The 15476-nt window shown below is 44.9% G+C and overlaps 1 protein-coding gene across 1 annotated transcript in view; it reads left to right on the top strand.

Annotated features, from left to right (window-relative positions):
* The window catches only part of MSH2 (mutS homolog 2), a 755480-nt gene that overhangs the window by 487923 nt on the left and 252081 nt on the right, over positions 1–15476 (top strand). The window contains exon 11 of the mRNA XM_086927770.1: positions 12266–12363. Coding sequence (XP_086783896.1) covers positions 12266–12363 — 98 coding nt within the window. The remainder of the gene's footprint in view (positions 1–12265; positions 12364–15476) is intronic.

Here is a 15476-nt window from a genome sequence, read left to right as displayed (position 1 = left end):
GTCTGACTTGCTAGACCGCAACTTTAATTTATACTCCTGTTGCGGAGTTTTCTCTACCAGTGGAAGTTTAGAGTCACTAGAATCTGGGCAGTCCTTAAAGGGGGTGGAAGAGTCAGTCTCTGGCAATAGTTCATGAAACTTTTTCACATGACTCATGTGTATCCACCCCTTTCGGCCTTCAACCTTGATTGCAGTCCTCGTGGTCAGCAAGACGAGCTTCGGCTCCTGCCAGCGGGGCTCCAGCGGACTCCTCCTATCGAAATTTCGCACTAGAACTGTATCGCCGGGACGGACATCGTGTGGCTTTACATCAGTGTTGTCGGGAAAAGCTGCGGCAACCTGTGAACGACATGATTGGAGTGCAGACATCAAGGAGGCAAGGTAATCTGTCAGCATACTATAATCAACATCTGTAATTTTCTTTGGCATGGGCGTCCCCCACATATTTGGTGGCCTGCCGAAGACCACCTCATACGGGGATAGCCCTGTTCTCGAATGCGCCACCATTCTCATGTAGAATAGTGCAACTGGCAAGGCGACTATCCAGTCGACCCCTTTCTCTTTACAAACTTTAGCAAGACGTGTTTTCAGTGTCTGATTGTGTCTCTCTACAAGGCCAGCTGCCTCGGGATGTCGGACGCAGTGGAATTTCCACTGATATCCTAGCAAGAGTGAAACTTGCTTCATAAGCTCGGACGAGAAGGGCTGTCCGTTATCTGAGTACACGATACGAGGCAAGCCGTACCGTGGGAAGAATTCACGAACCAGCTGCTTGGCAGTGGTCGGAGCAGTATAATCTGGGACTGGATATGCTTCTGTCCAACGGGAAAGTGCACAAACAACTACGAGGAGGTACTTGAATCCTCGACATTGTTCCATCTGGATATAATCCATCTGGAGGACTTCAAAAGGGTGATCGGGAGGATGAAATCCACCTTGCTCTACGGGAATGCTTTTACCTGGATTGAACTGACAACAGATCATGCAAGTACGCACTTTCTGTTTCGCTGCTGCTCGTAAATGTTTGTTGTACCAGAGATTCTGTAAACTGTCTAACATGGCCTTTTCTCCTAAATGTGCTGGACTATGTGCTGTATTAATCATAACTTGAACCATAAAGTCGGGAAGAAACCATGTGGCTTTTCCCTTCGTCATCCATCCCTGATCTGTCTGGATCCCTCCTAGTTCAGTCCACTTCTTTATTTCGTCTGGAGTAGCATGTGTCTGTATGTCAATTACATCTAGTGCGGGATCCTTAACTGTCATGCAATGTGTTGGTACTATTGCCTTTGTCTCATCAGTTACCTGGGTGTGGGTCAATGCTGTATGTTTTGCTGTTTGATCTGCCAGGTCGTTACCCTGGGAAATAGTGTCTGTGACTTTAGTATGTGCCTTGCACTTCATGATTGCTATAGCTGAAGGCAGATGTATTGCTTCTAATAGTGCTTGAATGAGGGGACCGTGCTGGATCTTGGCTCCGAGAGAGGTCAGGAAACCTCTTTCTTGCCAGAGTACCCCGAAGTCGTGTTCGACTCCGAATGCATAACGTGAATCTGTGTATATGTTAACATTCCTGTTCTTGGCTAGTATACAGGCTCGGGTCAGAGCGATGAGCTCTGCTGCTTGAGCAGACAATGTTTCAATACGGTGTGTTTCTTTGACTTCAGTTTCAGTGGTCACTGCATATGCGGCCACTAATTCTCCTGTGCTTGTTCTCATACATGAACCGTCCACGTAAAGTGTCAGGTCTGGATTTGTCAGTGCGACATCTGTCAAGTCTCGTCGGGGTTTTGTTACTGCATTAATGATTTCTATACAATCATGCGGGGCTAAATCTGTTGTAATCGAGGGTAACAATGTGGCAGGATTGAGTATGTTACAGCGTCTGATTTCTATGTGTGGCTCGAACAATGTCAGTTCATAACTAGTCAATCGTGCTATAGTCAGGTGTTGAGTCTGTGTTCGGTTTAGGAGGACTTCTACAGAATGTGGAACTTGTACTGTCAATTGATGTCCTAATACTATTGAGTCGCTTTGTCTGATTGCTAGAGCTGTCGCTGCAACTGATTTTAGGCACGCAGGCAGAGCCTGGGCTACTGGATCTAATGTACTTGAAAAATAAGCACAAGGCTTATGTGAACCTGCTTGATCCTGTGTGAGGACAGACAACGCTGTACCATCACGTTCTGTAACAAAGAGTGTGAAAGTTTTGCTGTAACATGGTGTTGCTAAAACTGGTGCTTGACATAAAGCTTTCTTCAATTCTTCAAAAGCCTGTGTATGTTCTTGAGTCCAAGGGAGGACAGTCGAAGTTGCTGCCTCCTGTGTTGTCAATTGTATCAGGGGTTTAACTAAAAATGCATATTGAGGAATCCATTGTCTGCAGTACGAGGTGAGGCCTATGAAGGCCCGCACTTCCTTCTGTGTCTTGGGTTGCGGTAAGTGTGCAATTAACTGAATGCGGTCAGGTGTGAGCTGTCTCCCCCACTTGGACAGCAAGTGCCCAAGGTACACCACTTGCTGAACACAGAATTGCAGCTTCGAAGGAGATACCTTATGCCCCTTGTCAGCCAGAAAATGTAAGACTGTCAGTGATGCGTGCTCACATTCGGATTCATTTCGAGCGGTGATCAGCAGATCATCGACGTATTGGAGTAAGGCAGTGTTAACTGGCATTTGAATACTGTCAAGTTGTCCTTTCAGTGCTTGGCTATAGATGCTGGGGCTTTCTGTGAATCCTTGAGGTGCGCGTGAAAATTTGAAGCTACGGCCATTTAAACAGAATCCGAAGAGATATTGGCTCTCCGGATCAATGGGGACACTGAAGAAGGCGTTCTTGAGGTCAATTACAGTAAAGAACGTCGCCTCTGAATCAATAGCAGTCAATAATGATGAGATGTCGGGAACCACAGGATACTGTGGTACAATGCATTTATTTAATTCTCGTAGATCAATCACCAACCGATATACAGGTGGTGCATTGGGATCAGTACGCTTAAGAATCGGAATGATAGGGGAATTACAGATATTGGAGTCAGTTTCTACGACCACTCCTTGGGCAATGAGCTCTTCAACTATTTCCAGTAAAGCCACTACAGCATCAGGTGGTAACTTGTATTGTCGGATTCGGGGTAACACAACTCCTGGCTTGAGTGTAACACGATAAGGTGTAATGTGCATACAACCTACATCCGTTGGGCCTTTCGCCCATAAGTGTTCTGGTACATTTTTCAATCTGACATCGAAATCTCGCAACACGTAGTGACCTTTAAAGTCACGTAAGAATAGTCTGACTCCTTCGGGAGAACAACATATAACTGCTCCTAGAGCCTTAAGTGTCTTAATACCTAACAAGTTTTCTGGACAGGATTTCGTGAGTAACAGGTCTGTAACACGTGACAATGGACCCACTGCTAGGGGAACAGGTTTTGATACTTCATTTACAATAGGCTGTCCTGAAAAACCAAGGGAAACATTCTGTGAGCCTGAGAGGGGTGCCCCTGGGACCTCGTCATGACTGATAGTGGTGCGACTTGCCCCTGTGTCAATCAAGAACTTTCTATCTTTTCCCAATACTTGACTATGTACATAAGGACCCTCTTGATCTACAGGAATTTCAATAAGAGGCAAGCCAACCTCCCACTCTAGGCTGTTTCATGTGTATCGCTGATAATCGGGATAATCAGATTGTGCATACTGGTACATTTGCTGTGAAACCTGCTGTGTCGCGGCAATAGGCTGTGGCTGTGATACCGCTACTGTCTGTACTGTCTGTTGTGGAGCATGCATAGGCTGTACATTTTGTGCAGTATGTTGCTGACCCTGTTGTTGGACTTAGTCCTGTCTGGGCGGACGGGGTCTTTCTTTAGTTTTACCTGTTGATATGTTATGTTTCAGAACCGAACATTCATGTACATAGTGACCTGGCTGCTTGCAATAGTTGCATGTCCCTTTAACGGGAGCTGCCGAATTATTTGACTGTGTCATACCCCTTTTCTGACCGTCAGCTGGAACTGACTGAGCAACTAACATTTTCATTTTTGTGTCTTTCATACGTCTCTGTTCGTGATCTTGTTCTTCTCTAATTCTATTCTGGTGGTACTGTAACATTTGTAACATCTGGGATGGCGTATTTGCTTGCTATGTGCTTTCGACTTTATATACTCGGTTCTTAACCTGGGTCAGGGAATTCTCGACAAGTTTTGTTACAAAGAGGTGCGGATATGACTCGCTACTTGGTTTCAGGCCACTATTGATAATGAAACATTTCTCGAATCTTGAATAAAAGTCACTAGTATCTTCATCGTGTTTCTGTTTACAGGCTGAGATTGCGTCCCAGTCTTCCTTTTTCGTTGTCAATAATCTTGGCAAAACCTGTACAATTAATCCTGGAAATGCTTTAGCTTTTTCCCCAAGGCCCAGCCCTGGGGTACGACCATTTTCCTCGACTTCTAATGCTGTCCAATCAATCTTTTTGTCTCCCACCTCCCATTCTTTTTCCTTGAGTTTCTCGTAAATGCCTGCCGGCAGCAGTACCTTTAACATTTTCATGATATCGGGATAGGTGTAATCACCCATGAGTAACATATCCTTAATCTCTCGGTGGAAACCTGCAGGGTCTTTATCATGACAGGGTACTAGCTTCTTCATTTCTAGTAATTCCATTTTTGTTAAGGGCGTATATACGAATACACGTTCTAGTGTGTCATCATCTTTCCTGACTGGATGTACTTCTCTTAAGGGATTCTGTCTGTCGAAGTAAAACATTTTTCTTTCTGGAGGTGAAGCTGGAACATATTGTGGACCTAAGAAAGCATTATATCTGTGCCGTTGGTCTAGAATTATTTTAATTAAAACGGTACTTAGGCCTCTCCATCTATTTGAAAGTAGTGCTATTAATGTATCAGGTAAGGGGCCTCGATCAGAATGCTGGCTTTTGAACAAAGTAATAAGGTGCTGAATCATGTATATACCAGCTAATTTCTGTTCATCTGGGGAAAGATTCAAAAATGTCTGCGCTACTGTATCATCATTATACGTGCTAGAATTGTTAGCCCATTGTACTGCTGACCGGGCTAGTTCTTGTTCATCCATGGAATTTTGTACATGGTACCCCATTCGTTCTTGAAGTATTTTATCGGTAGCCTGAAACAGATATTCAGGGGAACTCGTCTTTGATATGGCAGAGAGAAAAACTCTCTTGCTTTCTGGACGAACACCTTTCTTAAGGTAATTTCCCTTACCTACATACGCTATTGTCTCATGAGTTGTTTCTGTATTTTCTGGTTCTTCCTCCTCTGAGGTTTCATTCTTGTCGCTATCTTCTTCCCTTTCTGTTTCTTTTCTTTCATGTATTTCTATTACTGCTTTTCTGATTCTTTTGTACATATTTGCTATACTACTCTGTTTATCATGCTTTCCGTCGGCTATATTCTGACCCCACTTGTTTAGTGCATCCATCTCATCCTGGTCTGCACCAGGCCTGTCTCGTTCTCTTATTAGACAATTTATGAACAAGCGTAATATACAACCTTGAGTGTCAGTTTTCTGGTGTGCCAGAGCCTCTTTAATACTTTCAGGACCTTCCCCCGTTTGGACAAAATGATATATTCTGTCTAGATGATCAATCATTCCTGGCAATAACATTAAATAGTTTGTAACTCGTCGTAGACGTACTGCTGCTAGCAACATTCTATCGCTTTTACCGGGTACTGGATCATACCTACAGTCTGAGATAGGCTCTTTAAGTATGTCATAACTTGCTGTTCGGGGTGTACGTTGCTTTGCTAAATCCCTATAAGTCAATCGATGTGTTTGCGGCGGGGTCTGATGACCTCCTGTCGCACCTCCTGAGGCGGAGGCTGGAGCATGGCTTGTCTGTGGAGTCGGTATATGCAACGGAACTTGGCCTTTGCCAGGGTCAGGCCCAAAAGGATTTAGTGGATTTATTAGTGTGGGAAGTGGTGGGGGAATAGGTGCAGGATGTCGAACAGGTGTAGTTTGTTGCGGCGCTGGCAGTACATTGTCTTAAGGTACGTTGCCATCACCGTCCGTAGGCGGTACGTGGACACGTGGATTTGTATAGGCGGGAGCTACATCGTCTAGATAGGAAGAAAGGAATATGTCTTTTGTGGTCTTGTGGTGTACTTTAGTCGGAACCAATGGTGGTGGCAGATCTTTCGGTATTTCCGGGGTGGCCTTAGGTAAACCCTCGGCCAAAAGAGGATACATGCCATTTACAAGAGTGTTTCGTATTCGGTCTACTTGTTCTGTTCTAACTCGTATACCTTCCTCGACTAGTTCTTGTTCTTGTTCTTTTTCTGACTCTTCTCTATGTTTCTCTGCTTTTCGGAATGCTTTTTCTGTACGTTTATGCGATTCTTTACGCCACAATTCTATGGCGTCTTTCTGAGATTGTCTGGCTTTCTTTTTCCATAGTGCTTCCTCTACTCTCATGATGCATTCTGCATCCCATGTCCCTGTAACAGGCCATCTATGTTTCTCTTCTAGGTGCTTGGTATAATCGGCCCATAAATCTAGGTACAGTATGGCATCTAAGCCATGTTTATGGTACATAAAATTTCCAGGAGTGTCCCTAGGTGGGACAGGAATCGCTTCCTCTAGTATCCCTTTCCTAGTTCCTAACTGTCTTAATTTATTGAATAATGGCATCTTGTTACTCGATACTTGATACTTGGTACTTGATACTTACTCTGACTCGAACACAGCTAATGTACAAAAACACAGTAATGTATATCAAAACAGTCACTCATACCACGACATTAATCACATTAAAAAAACATGTTGGACACATATTGACTACCCTTGAATTCTAAAACGAAAACAAACAACAAAAAATCGAACCCTTGAATACTTGATATACTGCTAAACAGTACAGATACACTGTCTAAAACAGTGCAGACCAGGTCTGTGTACCCAGACCTGTCTTTACCGGATGCATAGTAATGCACCCGTCTAGATGCGTCCCCAGCAACGGTACTCACCGGGAAGCACGGAACGGAAGGCCTCGGAAACTCGACTGGACTCGGACTGGACTGGACTCGATACATGAATACTTCGGATACTGGTGGGCCTCAAGACACCTCGGACCTTGTTCTCTCTGCTGGGCTCTGGTCGGGATCCTCCGCACTCCTCACCGCCTCGTCTGGGTGCTGATCGCAGTCTCCGTCACCTCCGTAGGCCTGAGGGAGATACAGGAAATCCTGCGGGTACGCGTAATTGTCCGTCTTGGCTGGAGCAGGGGGCAAAGGCTGCAACGCACCTACCGGCGCGTGGGGTGGGGGAGGGGTCCCTATTCGGGCGCCAAATTAATGTGGTAAATAATAATTTACCGTCCTAATTTCTATGCGGTAAAGTTCAATAAAATAACTCAGTCATAAATAAAGAGACAGAATCCGTGGTGTCTGGGTTCTAAAGGGTTTTATTCCATAAAATGGAATGGTCCGGACCGGGATATCATGTTCCTTTCACCACTGGGGTTCAGGAAGGGATAGAGCATACTTTATTGACAGAACACAACTTTTATAGTTAATGCACAGAATGGTGATCAATACAGAAGGCGTAACAGCTGAGAGAAACGAGATAAGAACATATGTGCGTAGCAATACGTGATCAGAAGGCGTGCACTAGGGCGTACACGGAGGTGTGTGCTAGAAACGTCACATGAAAGTGTCACAGGTGGGTGGATACATAGCAGGATCTTGCAATGTCAGCAGAATTCTATGGCTAGAATGCGCGCGCAGCTGCATGACGTGTGATTGACGTGGAGCTGGAGGGTGCAGGGGACTTGACATTTACACTAGAGGAAAGAGACAGAAGTCTGGCATGTCAGATCAACTCGTTCCTAAATCATATCTGATATCTAGTGTTTGGGAACCGTGTTATCTAGAGGGAAAGGTCTTTTGGGCAGAGGTTATCCTATACTGACTATTAATGCGTGCATATGTGCCTATGTGTCTACGTGAAATGTGAGGAGCCATGGGCTTACCAGGGTAACAGGAGCTATGAATTACTTGCTCGGAGACAGAGAGGCCGGGCCCTTTGCTCTGCAGCTGAGGGATTGTTTATCTATCCTGTTAGACTGAAATGTGTTTTCGGGGAGCTGAGCTTGGCTATGCTGATAACGTGAAGGCAAAATACTGTTTTTGGCAGGCAAACAGGCCGAGCCGGGCACCGCTCGCCACTCAGGGAGTGGGACAGAGTTCATAAACTCATTAATGGTGCCGGCCCGGCCGCCCTGAAAGACCTTGTCACCCCCTACAAAGCCCCAAGGTCACTGCGCTCAGACGACGAGCATTTCGCCATCGTCCCTAAATTTAAGAAGGCTCGTACCGGCGGCCGCCGCTTCTCGGTCAAAGCCTCTTCAGGGTGGAACGCTTTGCCTCGCCACTTGCGACTGGAACCCTCCCACGCCATCTTCCGAAAAAAACTCAAGACTTTCTTATTCCCTAAATAGTCTTCTGGTCCCCCCCTCCTCTTGGATATCGCAATTCTACAGCGCGGGGATGCCTCCGGGTCACCAGGCGCTTTACAAATTTATAAATAAATAAATAATAAATAAATGGGTGCAGATCCAGGCTGCAGTGTTCCGGAGACAGAGATGGCTTCGAAAAGAGGCTCGATGACAGAAATCTGGGCCTAGCTCACACAGGGCCAGGAAACGTGAAAGCACACCATGTAAAGACGGTGGCAAGGCATACTTAGGAACTGAATTATCGATCCATTCATGGTGGATCTGAAAGAGGACATGTTAACGTTGGACGCAAATGTATTTGCGTCTTCATAGCTGGTACAGGAGGGAAATTACATGCACCTTAAGCTCGTACATGGAGTCGGTGGGGTACACGTTAGGGAACATTTCTGACCATAAAATTTTCAATTACCTCACTGTAGTGCAGTTTTTAAACTATATTTACTTGGCAAAATAAACCTTTTGATAGGTCTAAACGTTCCTTTATTAATCATATAAGTTACCCCTAAGGCGGACCCAAAAGGCTTATAGGGCAGGATGCATGGTATTTAAAAAGTTGGACATGTGCATTTAAGTATTTTAGTTTTACATGTGCTGGCGGTGAAATGTTCTTAAAGTCATTTTTCACTGCAGGAAGGCTAGCTGTCCCATAGGCTAACACTGGGGTGCCTTATTCCACTTAATAAGTTGTAGCTCACGTTTGGGAGCAGATAGAGAACTACATCTTCCACTCTTTTGAATTGTAATTTAAAATCTTTATTTGTAAAGCTGGATTTTAAGTTACTATTCCAAAAATGCCTCTTTTAGAAAGATGACGTTTTTCTGCCTAAACCAAATGCACCTTTCTGCTAGTTTTCAAGGTCACATAACTGTTAATTTCTCTCATGTAGTGTGATGTGTACTCCTTTGAGACAGGTTACAAAAGGGCCTTGGGTGTGGGGGAGGGTCTTCCTCTCCTGGGCAGAATGGCCTGGGGGGGGGGGGGGTTTGCTCAGCCCTTCCTGAGCTTTAAAGGATAGCCTAAAGGCAGTACTCACCCACTTCCTGACTTCTGAAACTGCTTGCTCTGTTAGGGGCATATGCAACTCACACCTGGACCTGACTGCCCTTTGTTACCCTAGGCAGATTGGAACCAAGACCAGAAAAAATGAAAGAACTGACCAGTACCAGTTTAACCGCTTCCGCGCTACCGCGTTTTCCCGCTGTGCGTTGGATTTTCAAAAATCGCGGGTTACGTGACAAAGCCAGCTCACCATGCAACGCCCATGACGAGCTGGCTTTGTCATCCGCGCGGAAGTGGTTAAGGCTAGACAAGGTAGTGACCCCCACATACAGGCTGGTACGGGGTATAAATGTGGCACTCTCACCTTTCATCAGAACACTCCTGTACCTGAGAAGATTCAGAAGGACTGTCATGCTGTCTAAAAAAGGAAGACTGAACCTGCTTGCCTTGAACCATAGACCAGAGGTGACTCCAGGGGTCAGTTGGCTGACTTTCTGTTTGACCTACAGAGACACAACAAGCTTCGAGAGCCCTTCCCTGCAACCCCCCTGTTGACCATCACCAACTGGACCTGCCTTGCCCCAGTTACTGGCCTCTGTTGGAGTGAGTCCTGACCCCCAAGAGGTGCCTTGCCAGATCCTTTACCCTTGGCTTGTGTCAGTGTTCCAAACAAAGTATTTCAACCCGATAGGGCTTAAATGTAGACTTGCGTGGCGTTCCCTGCTCGAGTGCGGAAAAGGAGGCAACTCCTTTTTTTTTTTTTTTAATTAACCCTCACACACCCTATTGGTTTCATTGGTCCCAGGCTTTCTTCAGGGCGAATTGAGATTGCCTCCCTGGAATTTAATTAAGGATTTTTCTAGGTATTTTTATGGTGACGGAGCAGAAAGCTGCTCCTTCATGAAAAGTATGGATGGTATACTTATTTCTCCATCGAGAACGAATGCTAAAAATTCCGCCCGGTTTCGGTAGATAAAGCATGTCTCAAGTGGACCAGGAAGGGGGTAGCCTTTTAGTCATACGTACTCCAAAGGTCCTGCCCCTCACGTCACCTATTTGGGTCCTGATTCTCCCGGCAATAGCTATTGGATGGAGAGAGAAGTATAGAAAGCCCGGGACCTATGAGGCCATGGACTAAGGGCTGAAACATGTTGGCACGTCTTGAGGGTCATAGGGCCATTACCTCCAAACGACTGTGTGTGTGTGTGTGTGTGTGTGTGTGTGTATATATATATATATATATATATATATATATATATATATATATATATATATATATATATATATATAATATCCACTACGTCCCCGCCAATAAAGGGATACCTCGGAAATGCAGTAGGATTTCTATCTATAGACCCCCTGGCCTACATCTTCTACGTGCTCCCTGAAATACGGTCGAGCCCACCCTGACCTTTAGGAGTCTGAGTGAACCCTATGATGAAGCATGACACCAATAGGGTGTGCGAGGGTTAATTAACAAAAAGGAGTTGCCGCCTTTCCCGCACTCGAGCGGGGTACGCCACATAGGTCTACATTTGAGCCCTATCGGGTTGGGATACTTTACGTTTGGAATTGTTAACTCGGGAGGTGTATCCACTTCCCTGTAATAACTCTTTTACCCCTTGGTTTTGGTGGAGGGCTCTCCTCCATAACCTGTGGAATAGTATAATTGGTGTCAAAATGTACCTTTCCAACTGGCGACTAGCTCTTCCTGCCAGCGACGATCTCCTCACATTCAAACTCCGACCGGCGGCGTGCTTTTCATGACGACACATCCTCCTCTTGATCATCGCCAACATGAAGCTCCGACTGAGGCTCCTTGCATAGAACTGGACTGTTTGAAGGTAAACTTTCTAGTAAGACGCACCCGGTTCCTATATCCGACCTGCTCTCCATCACAGTCGGCCTTATCTTTTGACTTTGACCCAGTCCAGCACGACCAGGTAACCCCAATTGGTGCCATTTCTACTTGACATTCTAAAAATTCATTACTTGTGTTGCTAATAGTAGATTTGTCATTTTGTTGTCATTTCCTTTATTAAGATTTACTCCGTTTTTTTAAAACTAAGTTAGGATATTGCATTTACAGTTTGTTCCCTTTATTGGTGTTGCATAAATACTTAACACATTTCCTCTAAGGTAAACCTGACTGCTTTTGTACCAGGCTACCAAAGGGGTTTATTTAGTAACTTTTTTGGTTCTTTCTGACAAGTATTGTATTTATTATTTGAATTGTACTCTCAGCCCTTTCAACTAATAACCCAATTTCTTAAACCAACCAACCCTTTTGTATGTTGCCCGATTGTCCAAGTCTATTGGTAGGCATGAACAAGACCCAAGCTACCTCTACACCAATGCCACATCCACCTGCATGTCACCATCTCCAGACAAGTCTCCACAGACCTCACATTGCCATTGTACTGATCACATCTCTGTGTAACGTCATCTCAGCAAAACCCCATTTGGTGACCTTGCGATGCCCTGGAGTGTGTCAACAGGCTGTAGAGCAGAAGCCTCGTCCAGAGCACTTCTGAAGCCAAGTTTGATCCCAGCCAGTCCCTACCCCTTTGTTGTTTAATTTAATTTGACATGGGTCTTTGCTTACTAAAGTAAATATGATTTTAATGCCAAGAAGCTGAAATATGAATGTGGACATTAGATTGATTCATGTGTTTGTCATTAGTTTGCATATAATTTTGCTGGGATATGTAATAAATGGAAGGGAAGAGGCAGTCTTCCAGATGTTATGACTGTTGTACTTTGTATTGCAGTAAATTGAGCTCCTACAATGAAGATTACATACGAAATAGAGATGAATATGAGGAAGCACAAAATGCCATTGTCAAAGAGATCATAAACATCTCTTCAGGTAAGTCACTTGATATTGGGTATAAAGATGTGTTTAGTAACGTTATTCTTTTATTCTACTTTTTCCTTTAAAAAAGAAAAAAAACCTTTGTAAAACAATGTTACTGTTTAGTATTGGCCACCGCTCAAGGTTAGTTCCTCTGAGGAAATCCGTGACATCACTTTAAACACTGCATGTTTGTTTGCCTTTTTTAATGCTTCCAAGTGAAAGTTTATTTACCATTGCTGATTTTTTGTGCCTTGTTCATGGGTTAGAGACACTTGATGAAAGGCTTGATACCTGTGCAAAAATTAATATGAATCTTTCTGCCAAAAGCCAGCATGTTTGCAAATTTGTAGGGCTATTTTTATAGCCCTTTATAGTGCCATTGTTGCAGTATCTGTCCGTGGCATGTCAGGAGATTGTAAGCAAGCCTCCCATTTAGCCTAACCTCTGCTCTGTGCCACCACTAATGTTTATGGCGTTTGTGAAAATGTTGAAATGTTGGTGCATTCAACAAACTGTGGCTATACTCATAAGTATGGTTTTCTTAGTGATAGGTTGGTGAGAGCCTCTTCCCCTACTAACATCTTAAAATTGACTATGCACGGTGTCCTCTCTGTGCTTGATCAAAGTCTTTCTCTGAAGTATGACAATTAGTGCTGACACCAGGTAGTTTTGTTGATCTGCAAACAAAAGCGAAGATAGGATTGTCAGATTATTCGGTTTGCTCCCAGTTCTGCTAACGTGTTTAGGATTCAAACCTTCTGCTACACAGTGAAACTCCCTCTTCTACTTTTGAGGGGGAGGAGGGGAAATAGTTTTAGGTCAGCTAGGGTAGCCGGTGTAACATATGTTGCCATTTGTCACTAAGCTTACTTGCTCAGTTTGAGGTACTAACTGGTACACAATTGCTTTCATCTAGGGATAACCTTAGAAGTATTCCAAGCAGAGCAGTAAAGTCAGGTTTTGACATTGAGCCTTTCCTTAATATTGACCTCTTCTACATGCCTTGTGTAGTGTTGTGTGAGTTGGCATTGATGGAACCCTTTTGGCTCCTGATGAACACCGTAGAACGGTGACGTTGGTATTACAGCGTAGTGAAGTGAATGTAGGTTTAGAACGTTGAGTTCGCAGTTAAACACAGATAAATAAAAATGTGTTGCACTAAGCTCGGTCTGAGGCGTATTCGTTAGCGGGTACCCAGGCTGGGGAGGAATTACAACTGGCGAAAAGGTAGGGGATAAGTACCCGAAAGATCGACAATGCTCTCCCAGAGTTTGCCATGTTCCAGCAAACTGTTTGTGCGTGCCACGTGTGCCTCAATTGAAGTGCTGAATCGACGTTTGGCCTTTGTGGAGTCAAAGCACAACTCCAGCCATTGTAAAGCATTTGAAGATGACGAAAGCTTCACTGAAGTCTACACATCGTTGGGCAAGAACTTGCTGGTAAGGCCATGAAGAGATGTACAGCACTACTACGCAACCTAAAGCTAAACATCATACAAAGTGATAATGTTAAAGGCGGATACAGCCTGGAGTTGAACGAGCAGCAAGTAGTGACAGCTAATTTCAAAATAACACTGCTATTAGAAGTGCTTCAAGGCAGAGAACAGCCAGGTGTCAGACAGTAAAAAGAGACCCCTAAAAGCAAAGTAAGTCAGATACAAGAATCGGCCATCTGCTACCAGAACTCTGTAAAGAGTCATCGTACCATTGCGTCGGGTGGAGTGGCCCCAGAGAGTGTACCCAGGGTGGTGTTTATTGAGCTGTCAATAAACTAAGCAGCACACAACCAAAGGTGCCAGGTAGTGGCTCAGAATAACTCCAGAAGTCTCCAGAAAAGTGAAGGGCTACCATGGAGACCAAGAAGGAGGTCACAGTTACACAGACTGTCCAAGATGACCCTGAGGCCTGCACCGCACAGGGCCTTAGAGATGGTATGGATGAAGCAGACCGTGTCGGAGGGAACTCCATTCTCAGTGTCAGCCAGTCTCATAAATGGTTACAGTGCCGCCGCCTTCCTGAAACCACCCCAACAATGCAATACCACCAAAAAGCTGTATATTGGCCACAGATGGACTGCTTGGATAGAGACATTTGATGATTTCATTGATGCGCTAGAAGAAATAGATAACAAGAAGACTATCAAATACCTTAAGAATGTAGCTGGAGAAGGTGTACGCGAACTCATAAAGAAAATACTGCTAGTTGACAAAATTACATACCGTTAAATCAGAGAAGCCTTGAATCTCAAGTTCATTCCATTACCAGATGTAGATTACAAATGGTACATTTTCAGTCAAGAACAACAAAAGGTGGCTGAAACCATCGACAAATTATCCAGTATTTGGGTGTCTTTCATAGATTCACATGCCTGAATCATTCCCCGTCGCCGAGACGGGAGCCTCCGGTACATAAAAAAGTAATGTCCTAAGGACATACATAGAGAATATAGGCCGAAGGGCCTCCCCTTTTGGGGCCTTTCCACGTCCTTATGTAAAAGGACCGAACTCTCATCGTTAGCCAATCAGCTCCGACCTCCCTCTAGAACCTTCCCGGGAGGAGCCTCCGTCCCTCAGATTTTTCTACCGCACGTTGTGCTAGGGAGTCTCCAACCTGAGCTCTTCAGGTTTTCCAAAATTCGAAGTCTCAAACTTCGCCGAAATTCACTTTGTCAAAAAAGGATTTATCCTATCATCGACTACATGTCGGAATCTAATAAGAAAGCTTCGTCCATGGCGGACTCACAGAAGAAAGCCCTTCTAAGGGCCTGTTCCTCCTGCGGCAAGCAGCGGATTCAAGCGGAGGACAAGCACGACCTGTGCTTATATTGCCTGTACCCTGACCACGTCACTGACAAGTGTAGGGTGTGTAGAGCCTTCCCAAAGAAGACGGTTAAGGAAAGGGAAAGTCGCCTTCGCGAATGGCTCGACAGGCTTAAGGTCCGAGACACTCTGGAATCTTCCGAGGGTAGTGTCTCCGCGACCTCCAAAGTCTCCAAGAAGAGACCCAGGGTGCAGTCCCCTGGTGAGACAGACACTCCTCCTAAGAAGGCGCACAGGAAGCCTTCGGAGGCACGCTCCACCACCTCCTCCGTGTCTGTTAAGGATGGCCAGAGGTTCAAGAAGCCCG

This window comes from Lissotriton vulgaris, chromosome 6 (genome assembly GCF_964263255.1).
Source record: "Lissotriton vulgaris chromosome 6, aLisVul1.2, whole genome shotgun sequence".
Taxonomy (NCBI): Eukaryota; Metazoa; Chordata; class Amphibia; order Caudata; family Salamandridae; genus Lissotriton; species Lissotriton vulgaris.
This window is presented reverse-complemented; position numbering and strand designations above follow the sequence as displayed.